The sequence below is a fragment of the Mus pahari genome, chromosome 10 (genome assembly GCF_900095145.1).
Source record: "Mus pahari chromosome 10, PAHARI_EIJ_v1.1, whole genome shotgun sequence".
Lineage (NCBI taxonomy): Eukaryota > Metazoa > Chordata > Mammalia > Rodentia > Muridae > Mus > Mus pahari.
In genome coordinates, this window is record NC_034599.1 from 58,383,193 (window position 1) to 58,400,912 (window position 17,720).

At 41.6% G+C, this 17,720-nt stretch overlaps 1 protein-coding gene across 4 annotated transcripts in view; it reads right to left on the reverse strand.

Moving 5' to 3' along the window:
* Nucleotides 1-17,720, reverse strand: part of Iqch (IQ motif containing H) — a 184,620-nt gene that overhangs the window by 56,738 nt on the left and 110,162 nt on the right. For all 4 annotated transcript variants that reach the window (XM_021207472.1, XM_021207470.1, XM_021207469.1 and 1 more), the window contains 2 exons: nucleotides 14,813-15,004; nucleotides 1,235-1,355 (listed from right to left, as the gene is read on the reverse strand). In XM_021207472.1, coding sequence (XP_021063131.1) covers nucleotides 1,235-1,355; nucleotides 14,813-15,004 — 313 coding nt within the window. The remainder of the gene's footprint in view (nucleotides 1-1,234; nucleotides 1,356-14,812; nucleotides 15,005-17,720) is intronic.

Genomic DNA, 17,720 nt, shown 5'->3' on the forward strand with positions numbered 1-17,720 from the left:
GAAGGGAGGAAGGAAGGAAGGAAGGAAGGAAGGAAGGAAGGAAGGAAGGAAGGAAGGAAGGAAGGAAGGAAGGAAGGAAAGGTGGAAAGCAATCCAGGAAGACACTCGGCATCCATCTCTGGCCTCCACGTGCATGGCAACAAAGGGCTGCGGCATGCTCCTGATGAGTAGGCTCACTGGCCCTGGCCAAGACTCCTACAGAAACAGGGATAGACTTTTATGGGACCTTCTATGTGTTGGTAGATTATTTGGGGTGATCTAATCATTTGTTCCTTGGGCTCCCTGTGGTTTGAATAAGGGTTATAGCAGTTTCCGCCCATAATAATGACAAGAGGATGAAGTAAGTCAATGTGTAGCTGCTTAGGATGATGTTAGCATATAATACTTACTGTGTGCTCAGTGTATCTCACTGCTGTGCTAGTATTGTTATGTTGCTATTATCACATGATAGTACTATCAGTTTATCATTATATATCAAGGCCAATATACTATTATCATCATCACTTGACAGCAGCAGGTAGATGTGTTAAGCAGTGTAAAGCAATGCGAGCTTACATTGCGATCTCCTAGAGAGGGAAAGCTTTTGCCTAGATGTATCCTTACTTGGCATCCCACAGGGCTCTGGGACTTCAGATAAATGAGGAGATGAACACAACAAATAAAGTGTATCACTGACCTCCCCATGCCATTAAGACAGGCTGAGGAAGGAGGAGGAATGTGAGAGCGATGGAGTTTGATTTTATTCCCAGACTGTAGAGGAGTCTGGTTTGGAAATGCTACCTTTCTGAGCTATGCCATTCTGCTCTCCTAGAAAATGGGAGAGAAAACTAGATTTAGTAAAGGCCTTTTGTTGCCAATCTATGATAGAAACTTTCCCATTTCTATCCTTGAATTTTCCCAACAATCATTTGCAAGGAAACCGGATCTCTGAGGACTGTTCCAGGTCTTTGATGTAGTTCAAATGGAGGGCATATGTTCAAGACAAGTCTGGTATGAGAAATGCCCAGACCCTGACTTCTGCATGGTATGCTCAGTTCCTATTTACTTAGGAGGCTGGATACAAGGTAAATATCTAGGCAGTGCTTGAAAAGGACAAAGTCAATGGCAGAAGCATTTTCTACACCAACATTGGCTGATGTAGAGTATTTGAGTTGGCCCTGGCTTGACCCAGAACTAGAAGCTAACTAAGCTTGTGCATACTGGTCCTCAATAGGAACTTTACAGTCTTATTTACCTTGAGTGAGAAACATGTGGAGGAATTTCCTCCACGTCGGGAACCGTTTCTCATTGACTAGCTGTACGTGCTGTGCTAAAATGCCCGCTAGCTCCTCAGAGATCTTCACCAGAGCTGACTCCTGCAGAAACAAATTAAATAGAACCACAAGCAATTTTACTACAGAAATGAAAACTGCTTGTGGAGTGATTAAAAACCAGGCCTCCAACAGGCAAAAAAAATGTGGTTACTGTTTACCCAGAGCCAGAAAGCCATTTTGAGATTGTTCTATTTTTCCAGACATTTCACTTTTCATATTTCAAAGTGATTCCCCCTCCCCAAATTTGACACCAATTGTGCATACTGTCTCCATATGGCACCTTGTGCTGGCCATCAGTAGCCCAGGCTTCAGAGCTAGCACAGCCTGACCTGCAGAGTGTCCTCTGCCTCCCCACTCTGTGAACCTCAGCTTCTCATTGTGTAAAATGAGAGTGGAATAGCTTATCCTTAGCTCCTTTAGATGAGAACATCTAGTTTTATTCTGCAAATCTTATTGCACTTGAGCCTAGGAGGAACAATCAAGTTGGTGAGGTCTTCCTTTGACACCGCCATCTCTTTAATCTGTGCCCACTCTGTTGGTGGATAGCTGCCTCTTACAGCTTTGACAGGGAAGCCGAAACTCTTGGCTGAAACAGTAAAGGTGGGATTTGAAGTGACAGGACAAGTTCTAAAGACAGCCTTAGGCAGCCTAAAGTGTCACAGGGAGGCTTAGATTTTTTAAAGAACCTACTTTAATAAGGGTTCTTAAGTGCTTCAACCTCCCTTATAGCCCAGCGATCAAAGGTACAGGAGGAAGATGGTTACTAGGACAAGGGGGGATGTGGACCCATTTAGAAGTAGTTCTTTGAGTTGATTCCAATCTTCATTGTCAGAAGTCCAGTCCATTTGAAACAGTAGCAGTGGCTTGATACAGAAGAAACCAAGAGGCTCTGCCAATCATCCTGAGTTCTTTGTTGTGTTTCTTTCTACCAAGTCATGACAAGTGAAGAAAGCAAAGTGAACCAATGCAATAATGTTATAGAAGACTGGAGTCGTGAAGACCAGTGTCAGCGAAGACCAAGGAAGACCAGCAAGGTGAGCTAAAGCCAGACTTTCATCTACCGTCTGTTGGGTTAATCTTATGCCCTTTCCAAGCATCATGTGTCCTCTCAAGCATCTGCTCCAGCAAAAACATCACATGCCCTTTTACCTGACAGACAGCTTCCCGAAGAAAACATCATGCGCCTGCTTCCGCAAAACACCTCTCATAAGGCAGTGTCCAGAAAAACATCACATGACACAAACGAGTCTCCGAAGAAAGCAGAAATTCCCATGCCAGTCACCTGTCTAGCTATCTAGGTCCCTACCTCTATCATTGTTGAGATGATCCGGAGACAACAGAGCCAGCCTCCTATGAGGAGTGAAAACCAGTAAGAAGCTCTCAAGTCAATAGGAAGTCTACTTTTCACATAAAAGGTGTGGCTTGCTGTGATAATTTCTTTTCTATCCTAGACTATAATGCTCTTAAGCTTCACTTAAACTTTTCAAATATAAGCCACAGTTCAGATGTTATTTCTGCCCGATGCAGGGCAGGGCACTGCATGGAATCACATTTGGTGGTGTGTACTCATATTCCGGTGCAGAGCAGGGACAAGCAAAGCTCTAGCTTGCTTTAGGGTCCCAGGCAAACTATGAATTTAAGAGCAAACACTGAGTGATTTGTAAGAATCAGCTCTAGGGATGAGGCTGGTTGTAATCCTAGAAATCATCTGCATACTCACTTTTTCCAATTTCCCTAACATTAAAAAGGGAATGTCCGCTATCCTCTGCCATCTTTCAGCTCTATGAAACATCTAGCTGATTCTGGTTGAATGCGCACTGAAAATCCAGAATAAAAGGAGAATCTTAGAGTATATGGTGGGCAGGTCCAGATAATCTGATTTATTCCATAACTACCCAGAAACCCCTGTAGGTTAAGTGCCATTAGTCAGCCCTAGTAAGTGATTGACATACAAAACAAAAACGCACTAAGAAGCAGAACGCTCTGGCCTTTCTCAGGATGATTTGCCAGCACAAGGTTCAGAGTCTTGCTAGAAAGGGCTAAAGAAGCTGTGGCCTCTCTACTGATCATGCAGCAAACCTCTGCCTTGCCGTGTAAAGGCAAGGAAACTGACTATCAAAGCAATGGGCCATGTCCCCACCCCCATCCACACCGTGGATACTCTACATGTTTTCTCTCATTGTTATGTAAATATCTTGGCAGTGTTGAAGGTTCACGTGGAACTCATAAGCACGCAGCTCCAGCACAGAGCCCCTCTGGTCTCTGAATTGCCTTTCTCTAGTCACACATTTGTTTTAGTTCCACCTTCTGCTCCATGGAGGAAGGCTGTCTCTACATGGAGGGCAGTGAAGCCTAGCTTTAGATCCTGCCCTTTTCTGGAAAACTGAATGCCAGATAAAAGAAACCTCATAACCCAGGCCTCTCTTGGGGAAATGGAGACTTCTTTTTGTTCAGTCCCCTCCTTTTGAAGGGAACCATCTACTCCATTCCATCCTGTATATTCATTTAAGTAACTGTATTAGAGAAAAAAAACTATCTACTACAGGGTCATTTTGCAAAGGAAAAAGATGGAGGGGAAACAGTGAAGGAACGAATGAAAGCCTTGTAGCTTAATTTAGAAACTCCATCAGCTTGAGACCCAGGTGCCAGTTCTTTAGCAGGACACTCTACAAGACTGTGCAAAAACTAAGTATGACACGCAGGTGTACACTTGACACGAGGAAGCTCATTACTTTGTGTGCTAACCTACAAAACAAACACACAGGCAACAGCCTCTGGGGTATGCCTGGCCTCTACTCCTACAGTCTCGCCTCCCTCCAACTAACTTTGTCATCCTCCCTAGCTCACTCCCTTACTCTTTCTTCTTCCCAGAAACCTTCTTCCCCTGCTGTAGTCAGGTGTCTTCCCCCACCACCCTGCATATCCCCTAGCGACTAAATGACAAAGACATTAGCTTTGAGATCAAATTTCCCATGCCCAGGAGAAGGATGCTCCACGTTTGTGCAATGAATCATGACAGTGGCGAACATAAGGAGGTGGTCCTTTATAGCTGATGCTACAGAATACCAGAAAATGGGAATCTCTTGGTAGACTTGCTCCTTACTGCCAAGGAATCACCTGAAGGGCCAGCTTCCTTAGAAGCACCAATTCCACTTGGGTAGATTTTACAGGATTCCTTGCCTCTAAAGACTTCAGAAAGATAAAGGAGGTGACATATGTGGAGTGTCACATCAGTTGCAACATTATGTGAGGGTCAGTAATGAACTGACAAGGTTTCTAAGGACATGGTGCCAGGCTGCTACTGCCATCCTGCTTACAAAGTGAGCCATTCTGACACAATGTCTAGTATTTGCACTCTGCACAAAACCACAGCAAGAAGAGAGATTTCCAGAAGGAAAACTTGCTACGGGGACCTGGAGGAAGCCTCATGTCTCATCATGAGAACTACAGGACTGAAGGCACGGATAGGGTGGCATTCAGCGGGGGACGCTGGGGCACTTAGAGGGAGCTGGAGATCATGATTAGCTCTCTAAGTAATGATAGGGGTCAGAGGGTAATATTAGCTATCTATTTCTAAAGGGTTGCATCAGTCTTAAACTAATACTCAGTACCTGCAGCCTTAGCGCCAATGAAAAGAGACCTGTTCCCTCACCTCTACAGAATGAAGGCTATAATAACCATGATGGCAATTTGGGAGTTGTAGCTCACACATTCAAGGAAGGAAGGGTATGCATAACATGTGTATGTCTATCATATGTCTGTCTTTCTGTTATAAGCCAGGAACAGAAGTATATGTTTACAAACTTACAGTGTAGAATTAGGGGGTAATGACAAGGTAATGGGTGACCAATTCAACGTTTCCCAGAGCCTGTCATCTACACTGTGTAGGTCATTTAGGACCACTTACTCTGGGGGTGTGGGAGGGAAGATATATTCCTCATGAAGCATAAATGATAGAAAATCATGCTTTATTTTTTTAAAAATTTCAGGATGAGACTGGTTCTAGGAATGCCCTATGGAGCGCATGGCTAGATGGCATTCCTTGCTCTTTAGCTCATCTTCATCATTGCATAGACTGGCTTGCTCATTTACTGTTCAGCACCCAGAATTATATCTCCGAGTTCTCAGTAATAGTAATGACCTGGAAATTTCTAAGGCATCCTCAGAAGGCACTTGATTTCTATTGACCTGACTGACAAACTAGAGACTATTTTTTCTGTTATGGCTGCATCTTATTTCTTGGCTTTCTCTATTTCTGTCAAGGAAATGTGAATCTGAAGGAACAGATATGTTGACTGAGGGAAATGCAAGGTATCTTAGGGAAGCCACCAGCATACTCACTTTAACACTGCCCTCAGTGACGAAAGATACTTCCAACTCTAGAGAGTTTTCCCACCCAAACAGATTTCTAGTGGTGTATGTGTGTGTGTGTGTGTGTGTGTGTGTGTGTGTGTGTGTGTATGTGTGTAGGATGGGGGAAGAAGAAAGAAGGATACAAATTAGAGTACTCAATCTCACCAAAACTCATATTTCATTTCTGTAGTTTCTTGACTGAACTTCTAGTAGAATATTAAGTAAAATAACTTCTTCATTAATCAGATATTGTTTTTACCATATTTAAAAGAAAACCAAAGAAAAATTTCTTAATCTTTGGATTAAGACAGAGTGTAAGGAAATCTCACAGACCTGCCTAGATAGTTCTTCTTTATAGGTATTTCTGATAGCTCTGAACAGAGGCCTGGACAGTACACCAAGCCAGAGGGGTAGGATGGAGACCGGATTAACTAGGATTGTCAGTTAGACTGCAGTTTAAGGGGATCTGTGGACTACTTAGGACAAATGCCTCGTGTAACAGCCAAGTGCACAGCAAGGCTGCAGGAGCTATGTAGCTTCTGAGCTCTGGGTGAGTACTCTCCATGTCCCTGCCTTGTTCAGACAGAGACGTGTGTTGCAGTGTGAGCAGTGATGGGATTTGGAACTGGCTGGTGGCACAGAGGTGAGCAGAACAGCCCTCCACACTGAAGGTGAACTGACAGGGTTGTTCATTCTATAAAACTGCTGTGCTCATTTTAAAGGTAAAATAATAGCTTTCACTTACTGAAAGTTTACCATGCTACAGCCCTGTGCCAGGGTGTCCTACATTTACCATCTTACAGCCGCTGGCTAGAGATACTGTCTTTATTTCGTGTCATACAGCTAGGAAGTAGCAAAACTTGGATTTAAACCCAGTCGTGACCAGTGTGTCGCAGTAGAGTGGGATCTGTGCCTGTGACTGCCATCAGTGAGTCTAACACTCTGGCCACATTACATCAACTTATGGGTGCATGCTAAATATGGAAAAATGGTAGAACAGATTACTGTTGTTGGATAAACAGCATATGTACCCCCTCTTTCAGATTAAGGGTACCCTCACTTCCTTTCAAAATGGTTCTTCCTTGTTCTTTGCTATGGAAGATTGAGGGGGGTTCTACTCTCACCTCCAATGAAGCATAGCAGCCTTGCTGGTGCAGTATAGGGATGCGACCCAATCACCTGCTAGGAAACACCTACTGGGGCCTCTGGAAAGGAAGTGTGTGCTCTTCTGAGTGTCTATCTGACGAGATGTTCTTTCTATTGCCTGGACCAGGAACACATTCTGGAAGCTACTGGCAGCCATCTTGCAATGCAGAGAACAGCCAGCCTTAGGAAGGAAGCAGCCTGACACGTAGTTCAAAAAGGAGATGGAAAACTGTCCTCGGTGACATTGCTGAGCCACCATCTAGAGCCAGTTTCTCTTTATTGGAAAAGCCATTTAAGTTAAGGTTCTTGAAGCTTGAGCATTTTAAATGGACATAACAGAGGGGCGGGCCAAAGCATGTCCTCACAGTCCACAGCGGTAGCTGTGAGCCAGCGGATGCTCAGATCATCCTGCATGGTGACTACTTTCACGAAGTTTTCACTCATTCCTTTCCACTGAGATAATTAGGAACAGGCCCTCTTTAGGGTGCAAAAATATGTTGAAAGGATGAAGAAAAAAGTGAAAGTGTCTCCAAGTCGGAAACTACTTCCCATACCTACTTAAAGTTTAAGGACAGCTTTACTAGTCTGTGTTTAATTGTTAATGGAGAATTTAAAAATCAAAAATGCCAAGTTTGTCTTCGATGAGATGGAAAATTATGCTGCAGTAGAAGGTAACATAATGTAAAACAACCCGCTTTACCAAAGCACACAAATGTTTTTGGTATGTAAAATTGCTTTGTAAAATATTTGCTCCATCTGCTAAAAGCGGCGAAGACAATTTTCCCTTGATAGCTAATGGCCCATTTCGGGTGTGTGGCAAGTGATTCGCTGCAGTGGAGGCTCTCATTAAACGGAATGTTGAAAACGCGGTATATAATTCCATACTTAGGTCGCATTAACCACTCACTGCTTCCTGAGGAGTCGGCCCCTCATTAACTAGGCCTCTACCTTGCACCGACATGCAGGCCTAGCAGTTGATTCGACTTGAGAAGCATTTTGTCCAACTGAGGCACATATGTTGTACTTCCATTCCGAAGCTCAGCACAACTGCCTCACTGCAACCACAGCCACCGGAGAAGTTCATTCCCTCTCCACTCTCCAGCACTGACTGCTGCTTCTCTTTCCCCTCGCCACAGGGAGCACAACTGTTCTTTTCTTTCTTTCTTTCTTTCTTTCTTTCTTTCTTTCTTTCTTTCTTTCTTTCTTTCTTTCTTTCTTTCTTTCTTTCTTTCTTGGTTCATCCTGTCGCACTGCCGTGCTGGGGGAGGGGAGTTTCAATAGATAAAGATTAAGTGCTTCTAGAAATTCTTAATTGAACTTTGCACATACACAAAAGGGGGGAAAAACTCCCCCTCCCCCAGGGCAACACTGCCACCACACAAGCCTGAAAAACGATGCCCTGGCTTCCTGGTCTATCTGTGATTTCTCTCTTTAAAAGAGTTGCTTACATTACACCCCAAATTACTTCAACATCTGCTAAAGGAATGATTAGAAATAAATACAGTAATCCAGGGTGGCTTAAGAGGAGAAGAAGATGTTCATGTTTGGGGAATGATACTGAAAAGCAGTTACTGCAGCAAATGGCTGGGGAGACAAATATTCCTACCATTGGAAAACAGTTTTCAAGGAAATTATACTGAATTGTAAGAATGACAACCAGTAAATACATATGACTGTTTTAAAGATTATACAGTGTTTTAAAGTGGGAACCATGCTGTGTTTAAATCAACCATAAGTAGAAGTAGCCATAATCTAGTAGTAAGTTACTGGAAATAGGTTTTCTCCTATCCATGTAGAGATTTGGGACATGTAGAGAAATACCTGGTTGGAAGGACTGTGGATGATGATGGACACGCTCTTTAATTGCAGTCTGAAGACAAAAGGAAGCACACATTCCTTTTGGATTGATTCTCATTCAAGTAATGGGGAAGACTGAGTTCCAGGAATGAAACTGAGTTTATCAAGGGAGTCTTGTATTTTACTCTGTACACAAAGAATGGGCATACAGCACTGTTTCTCGATCAAGAGAAGAGAGGGACCTTTTTTTGGTATTTTCACACATCAGAAACATGGAGTCAGGAAGATGTAGCAGCGTTGCAAATTGATTGTTTTCTTTCCACAGCCCATGCACAGTACTAGACCAGTGAATCCCACAGTGAGGGTTTGTCTTGAGCCTGGCTCAGTTACAGAAGTCCTAGACTTCCCAAGGGCATCCCTGGTTCACCAAGGGGCACCGAGGACAGATGACCAGTAGCACATGGCAGTGTGACTGCCAGAGAGTGAACGCTCTCTTTGAATCCACTCCCAAAACCTAAGCCTGCTCTGTGGTTTTCAGCAGCGCAGACATTTCCAAAAGGACTCCAGGGGGACCTTCCCGAATGTGAAAACACTAACCAATCCTCCTTTCTCCTATCTTCTGCTTTATTCGTTCCTTCCATGCAGTTATTGTGAAAAACTGGCAGTTAATTCCAATTGATTCAAAATTTTCTGGATCCATATGGCCGCCAACCCTGGAGCTGAAGTGGCGGCGGTGCCTCGCCGCTGTTCTCAAACGTTTGCCTCCCCTCCAGTCCCCAGATGGTGGGAGTAACATTTAAACCTCCTTTTCTCTGCCTTGTACAATAGACCTTGGCACCATTTCAACTGTTTACTCCGGTAATTAACAGCTCTGATACCACAACAATTACAACTCCTCCACTCTCCACAATAATGCTATGAATTAGTGAGAGCTAATGGCTGGAAGGTAGAGTGTTTCCAGGCTGTGAGATCTGTGCATTTTTAGAATAAAATAAAAGGTACAAACAGCACGCTTGCAGTAGACAATGATTACCTAGTAATTAGTTTACACAAAGCTTCCTATTTAATGGCAAAATGCTGTAATTAACGTGTGACAGAAAATCAAAGGGTACTTTGTAAGCATATGAAAAATTAACACTGCAGGCCCATAGCTTTATGTACTGATTAGAAGCATATTAAATCAATAGGACACACAAGCCAACAGCTTGTATAGCTGATTATTATAGGTCCTCGGAAGGGGTGCCCAGGCTTTCATTTAACTGGGGAGGCAATTTTCCTTCTCCTGTCATCATCCTCAGGCACAGAGAAGCACCTCAAACTCATCCCTGGCAGCACCATGAAAATAACCACTCAACTGGAAGAAAACGTTCTAAGTCATTCTCAGAGCTAAGGAAAAATATGTACATGATTAAGACTTTCCAGTGATCTTGGTGACATGCTGCTATACTAATTAGAAAATATGCCAACTGGAACCAGAAGCATCCAGATTCAATATTTTGGTCAGAATAATCTCTACTTTATCAAGCCTCTTTATTCAACATGGAGAACGCTCTAAGAAACACATTGTTTTCTATTCTCAAATGGTAAGAGGCCAGGATGCTATCTAGGGTTATTCTTGTAAAGGTATTAATTAGGAAAATCATAACATCGAGACAATTAGATCATTATTCTGAGGTTTTGATAGCATCTTGTATAATAATAATAGATGTTCACTCAGTAGTCTTGAAGGCTACAAAGCCTCCTAAATAACGTTCTGAATTGTCAAAGAACTGCTAATTTGCATTTATTTGCTCACTATTGCTTATATTTTCTCATAATACAACTAATTAATATTCATAATAAAGAGAAAAAAGCAACAATATCTTAAATTTCCACATGCTAAGAATATTGCTGGCCAAGTCACAGGACACACTTAACCCTCATCGCAGCTCCATGTGATACCTGTACTGTTACCTATTGTCAGATAAAGAAATGGCAACTTAGAGAGCCATGGTAATTTGGTTGTGGCTGTTTCCCAGGAAGCTCTGAGAGAGGCAGATCTGTGGGGGCTCGTGAGGCCAGCTCCCCTGCCTTTACCCCGGGCACTCACTTGGTGCTCGGCTCTCAGCCGCAGACTGACCCATTTTAATTCTTGTTCTGCTTTAAAAGACTTACCACATAAACCTGAGTTATGTCTAGAAACAAGTAAGACAAAAACAAAGAAAATTTCTGGTGGCTTGTGCAAAAAAAAAAAGAATTGGTTTTAGTGCTATCTCCGATTGTGAAGGTAGGCTATTCAATACGTGATAATTTATAGGTGGACTCAAATAAGTATATCTCTCTTTAACTGGGCAAAAGGATATATATAGAATTCTCTGTTGTCAACTATGCACGTTGGCAGGGATGCCTGTGGTGAGGCATCTGGGTTTTCTAAGGATTCCGGACAGGTTCCTCCCTTACAGCTGAGGCATGCATACTGACGCCTCTCCTCACCTCCCAGTTCACTGCCTTGTAGGAAAGGGAAGCAGTCGAGTGAGAGGAGTGAGTGTGGTCCAGGGACATCTGTGGGAAGTAGAAGATCTGCCAGAGCAGCAGCACATGGTGTGGCCACAAAGCCAGGGCCTGAGAGGGGAGCTTCTTCAGGAGCTTAAGGAAGTCTCCTCTGTAGCGCTCAGCTGCGTGTTCTGCTAATGGTTTTGGAGGCCACTAGCATCTTCTTATCAATGCAGCACGTACAACAAGAGCCGGAGCACTATTGCTAGATACAGCATTCTACTCATGGGGATTTCTCCCAAGGGGAAAAAAAAGCAGAATTTGTTTCTGTTTTTGTTTTAAAGGCATATACTATATAGACATTTCTCTAATCCACAATTTTGAAAAAAAAAAAAAAGAGCAAAACAAAACTGGAGAAGAGCTTAAGTTTTCAGACAGGTGAGTGTTTTAGCATATTAGAATTAATAAAAGGGAATAACATGCAGCCATTAGTTGTGATGAAGATGGATAAAGGGGGAAATGGCTATGTTCTTATGTTTAATTAGATTACTCACAATTACTGAGGCAATGAGAGACAACACACATTTGAGAATTAATTCAGAGAATGAAGGCAATAGTAAAAGTGATTTTACACTTACCTGGTTAGACATCTCTCTCTAATATTGTTATATTACCTTTTAACTTTCCTAAACATTCTGTGGTGATGAGTCAATGCCTCTTTGAGCTCACCTTATAAAGCCCTACCACATTCTCCAGGCAGCTCTTAGGTCAGTCACCTGAGAGTGGTTCCCACTGCTCACAAGGCTACACAGGGGAGCTGTTCTGAGCATACTGTGGCGGCCGCTCCTCCTCTGTAATGGTGTCTGTCTGCTGACCTGGTTCTCTAATGATCTAAGTATGGTTTATTCTGCCTTTCTAAGCTTGGGAGCCCTGGATTCAGATCTTCCCTTTTGGGTGATACTTAAATGAATACCAAATGTCTAACATTCTAACAGTAAAACAAAATAGTATGAGAGATTGAAGATTTACCCTCTAACAAAACAGAAAGCAGCCACAAGAAAGACTGTGAGCACAGAAAGCAGACTGTGGCGCCAGCGTGTGTCAGGAAGGCGTCTCTCCTACAAGTGTGTTTTAAGTCTTCATTCCTACTGACTGAAAGACACCCCTGACTCAGAAGCAGGGAACCGTGCATTTGTGCAAGTGGATTCATAAACCTGAGCAAGCAGTGTGCATCCAGCAACTGAGCTTCTTGGGACCCAGTGGGTGAAGCACGGGGAGCTGGCCTCATTGGACAACAGGATGGCAAGCAGTGGCTTGCTACCAGCCGCCAGAGAAAAATGAAAATTTGTGTTTTGTTTCAGTGTGGCCTTTCTGCTTTTTGAAATATGCTTATGTCTCCATACTGCACTTTCAAAGGTGACTAGGCTTTTTAGCATCTGATTATTCATGTGACTTTGCTTCAGGTCTTAACTGCAAACAGCCAAAGCTCAGTTCAAAATTAGGAAAATAGGAAAAAGAGGTGACCCTTGTGTTGTGTGTCTGTGCCTACCTCTAAGACTAGCGTCTGCATAAGACTCCACAGCAGCGCCCACCCCACACACAGCACTGCTTTCATCTGTTGTCTACAATGTACCAGTATGAGAATTCACAGCATCATGTCACAAACTGCTATGCAAATGATGCTATTTGTAAGTATTAACATAATTCAGTGCTTACAGTCATATTCTCATTTCTAATAATTCTCTCAGAATGGAGTCTTTCTCTGGACTCTTAGCCTGCAGGATAGTCTTTCATCAAGAAGCTGAAATTTTTAATAACCTGCCAGCATATGTTTTGTATGTGCCAGGCTAGGTTTGGTGACACAACATCTTCATTATGAAAAGAAACAGGTCTACAGACTGTAATAGGACATTAAAACACGCTTGTGCTCATAAAGTAATGCTTTGATGTCTAAATGCACACCATCACAATGATCTTCTGGAACAAAGGTGCATTCCACCTAAATTCTCAATAAATACCCTTAGTTCACCTCCACTCAGAGGAGGGTTTCCCTTTGAAGGCATAAACTGTCCTTGAGTCCCCACAAGAGAGGAGAGAGCGCACACATGCCTTGTTTTTATTTTCATCTTTGACTTCTCACACATCACAGCCAAGCACAAGCCATACATTATAGCAGGATTTCTGAATAATTATTTTTCCCTGTTAAGTTTTTAAAAATGATTTAAAGAGATCATTAATTATTTAAGAGTTTCAAATTTAATAACATTAACAACAGTGCTAAATGTATTTGGTAACAATTTAAAATGGCATAGTTTAAAATAATTGAAATTAAATAATCAGCAGTGAGGTTCTAACCACAATTCAACAAAATGTCAGTACTGTAAATATTTTTAAAACTCAAAGTCAAACATTTTACATCTATTATAGTCTAATGTCAAGATAATTCTTTCAAAATTATTGGTTTGAAACATTGAGGCCAGAAAACACTGTACACAGTAGTGTTTCAATTCTTTAAATCAAACTGCTAGACTTTTTTCATGTTTTAAACTCAACAGCTTTGCTTCAAAAGGACAAAATCCTGTTCAAAGAGAACATAACAGAAACCTCTATGGGCCTCAAAATTAAATACATTTTATTTGCTTTATTTTTTTCTAGAAGAGTAATTCACTGTGGTGTCCTTTAAATAATATGTGAAGAGCTAGCCATGACAGGCACTGCGTTTAGTCCACTCACTGTTGGAGGGAGAAGAAAGCCCAGAATAGATCATGGGGAGGACCGACCCATTTATCAAAGGGAGCTCTCCCTCCTGACTGGTCTGAGATGGATTCATCATCTCACTTGCCCAGGAATAATGTGGCTCCCACCAGTGTGCCCTTCTTTTCTATCACTTGTGTCTTGATTCATAGACTTCTGTAGTGGGATGCGCAAAGCAGATGCAAATCACTGCACAGTCCACCACTATGCATGCTGGGAGTAAAGGAACCAGTTAAGGAGTTTGTCTTTCAATCTTTTTTTTTTTTTTCTAGCAGGTCACCCAAAACAGGGTCATGCAATAAAGAGAAGCTGAGTATAAGGATACAGTGTGGGACAGTGTTTAGAGATCAGGTTAAACATCAAACCACATACAACTATTAAGCAAAATTGGAACAGACTGGGACTGTATAAATTCATCTCACCAACATATATGGAAAGGTTTACACGCCTCCACTCAGAGCCAGAGTCACTGAGCACACTATTCAGCTTTGCTGGGAATTTTCTTCTGGGTTCTATTCTTCTCTGAGCATCTCACAGGGACTGGTAGTTACATAAATTTCTTTGGAATATCTTCAAAAACATGGCTTCTGACAGAATGCTATTATACATTAGCTTCCAGTGAGCACCACTTGCTAGTAGAATTTCTCATAATAAAGTACAGCCACCTTAATCCCAGCAGTTGATAGAAGAAGCACAGGGTGTGCTCAGGGCAGGGGCCGAGCCTCCCAGTGCTCCCTGAATGTGGCATTTTAGTTATTCTTAGATATCATAATCATTTTGAAGATGTGGGAGAATAAAAACATTTTGGGCCCCCAAAATGGACATCTACGTAACCCAATGAGCCCATTTATGCTCTGTATTTAGACTGAGGCCCAGGAAAGGCTGCAGTGATAGATAACAGAGCTGAGTCGGGGAGAAAGGCCCTTATCACCTAACTGTCCAAGGCACTGTGGTGTAAGTTACCACTGAACACTCACTTGTGCCCACTTCTTCTTCCAGTCCTCATGGCCGAATCTGTTTCTCTCCTTCAGCACCCAGTTGTAGCACTGTAGATGGGAAGGAATGTCACAAAATGCTGTCCCATTTCCTCCAAATTCCGTGTTCATTTTAAAGACCCAGCGCCGGATTCCCAGGTTATCAGTCACCAACTGGCTCAACTGTTCTATCATCTAGGGGGCAAAGTTACAGCAACAATAAGAAGCCACATTTCGTTTCTGTTATAGCAGCTTGCTTGTGACGCTTCGAGTGTCTTTACCCAGCCTGTTCATTAGGTTCCCTGTAACTCATTAGTACAAATTCAAGAAGTTTTAAGTAATGTATGATATAGAGAAATCACTAGCCAATGGGATAAAAGCCATTTTTAAAATACAATCACATTTGTGAGAAATTGAAAACTACTATTATCATGCGGAGTTATGAAGGAAAAAGGAAATCTTTTAAACATCTATAACTGAATCCTGGTATTGCCTCCTTTCTTTCATAACAACTTAGGTGTTTTACTGATTTTTCAAATGATATTATTTTTATAATTTCAAGACAATAAAAATATTGTCCTGAAAACTTCATTGAGATTTTAAATACAGTAATCTAAAACAATACTGTAATGTATAAGACATTTTCCATCGCTAACATACATTTGTTTGGCCATTTGGCCAAGTTGACTGTATTAGTGACATGAACAAATGTATTATAGAGAAAGACAGATAACAGAGATAAAAAAACAGTTGCAGAAACAGCCTTCCTAGAATGTCAGCTGCCCTGCATTTGATATAAAACAATGCTGTCTGAATAACTGGCCTTTTAAATAGATGAAATTTTAAGGGCTAGAAATCCATGCTTTAATCCAAAAATAATAGTAAGATCAATAACTAACATTACTGAACACTCAGTAGGAACCAGTGCTTGGCTCATGTATCCTATATGTGAGTTTCCCACTTAATATAATAACCTATAATGAAGGTGCCATTAGTGATTGCACTTAATACTAAGAGGCTGAGTAATTTGACTTGCCCATCATCATACAGCATTGAGTGGCAGAGCAACACTTCCCTTGGATTGCTATGACCCCAGACCTTACACTCATTTGTTGTCCATGGGCTGTGTATCTAAGCCTTGCAGACAGCTGGAGAAGGAGGACGTATAGAAAGAGGTCAGAGGATGAGCCAGAGGAATAACTTGTGTACCAGTCAATAAGTCATTTGTGTTGTATTTGAGTCAGAAAAAAACATTTCCAAAGCAAGACTACTTAATCCTATATAAGAGCATTTTATTATAGCTTTAAAGAAAAATAGCTCATTAGGTCACAAAACTGCTTTGTTGTCTGTACCTCCCAGAAGGCAAAAACAACACTGAGCAAGTGTCTCCTGTAACTACCCATGCTATTCTTGGCTGTGACATCCTCTACTTGGCAGTAATATTCCTGTTCTCTATTGTCTTAGTTAACATGATCATTACTGCCATGAAGCACCATGACCAAACAACTTGGGGAGGAAAGGGTTTGTTCAGCTTCCACTTCCACATCACTGTCCATCACTGAAGAAGTCAGGGCAGGAACCCAGAGGCAGGAGCTGATGCAGAGGCCACAGAGGAGTGCTGCTTACTGGTTTGCCTCACATGGCTTGCTCAGCCTGCTCTCTTATAGAACCCAGGACCACCGGCCCAGGGATGGCACCACCCACATTGGGCTAGGCCTTCACACATCAATCACTAATTAGGAAAATGCCCTACAGATGCACCTATATCCAGATCTTATGGAGATGTTTTCTCAATTGATTTCCTTCTTCTCAGATGAGAATAGGTTGTGTCAAGTTGACATTAAACTGTGCAGCACATCTATTCATTTGACTACCAAATGGATTCTTTTTTTTTTTTAACTAAAGAGAATATTTATGTTTCTGCTGAGGTCTAAAACTGCAAAGTTAAAATGGTTTTATTTAAACACACAGTGTGTTATCCTGAATTGTGTCTATTTGGCAAAGTATTTTGAAGATGCTACACGGCATGACAACATGGAGGAGATATCAAAGTAGATACAGTTGGAGTCCCCAGACAACTCATAAAACTGAGTTATTCAATAAAGGTGAAAATAAATTGTATAAACTCCCTAATTATCAAGTAGTAATTATTGATAATTTGGATGTTTAAATGACAGTGCTCTTGTCTACATACTGTATGGCTATGAACACAGCCAAAGGAGGTTCCTAATGTGTCCACCAGGTTGCAGCCTTTCTTTCTCCAGTTAGCTGAGATGCTATTTCTATTAATCATATATTGCTGTAATCTGTGTGTCCTATGATCACAAGTTATAGAAGTAGGGGTGCTATTTAGCTTCTTAATATTGGGTAAAACATTATTTTGCTAGTTTAAGGAAAGGTATTCCAGCAAAGCCTTTAAAAATTGTGTATTTAGGTATATTGTATACTTGGAGGCTTCAAATACTAACACAATCAGTGTTTCCTCCAAATCCTATTATTTGTTGCTTCTGAGACTCCTATAAATGGGTGCCTGTGGATGGATCCCCTACAGTAATGAAAACGATCAATAGTATTGTAAAGACTACACCGCTGGAAAGAATTATGTGCTATCTTTAAGTGAAAATTGAACAGTGCTTTAAAATAGCATTGCCATTTTTGATTATTTAACCAAAGCTGTCAATATTTCATACAGAGCACATGCCAGAAAGGGACTTACTTGGTTATTTTATGGATCAGAACAGGAAATGCTCACTGTTAGATTAGAAAATTCAGTCATAAACCATATGACTTTATGCTATTTCCAAACATTTATCATTTTCTGTTTGAGTATGTTTTAAAAAATGTAATATATTTTTAGTTGTGATTCACTTCATGTTTGTGAAGAGCAGATGCAGAAAAATTACCACTGTGA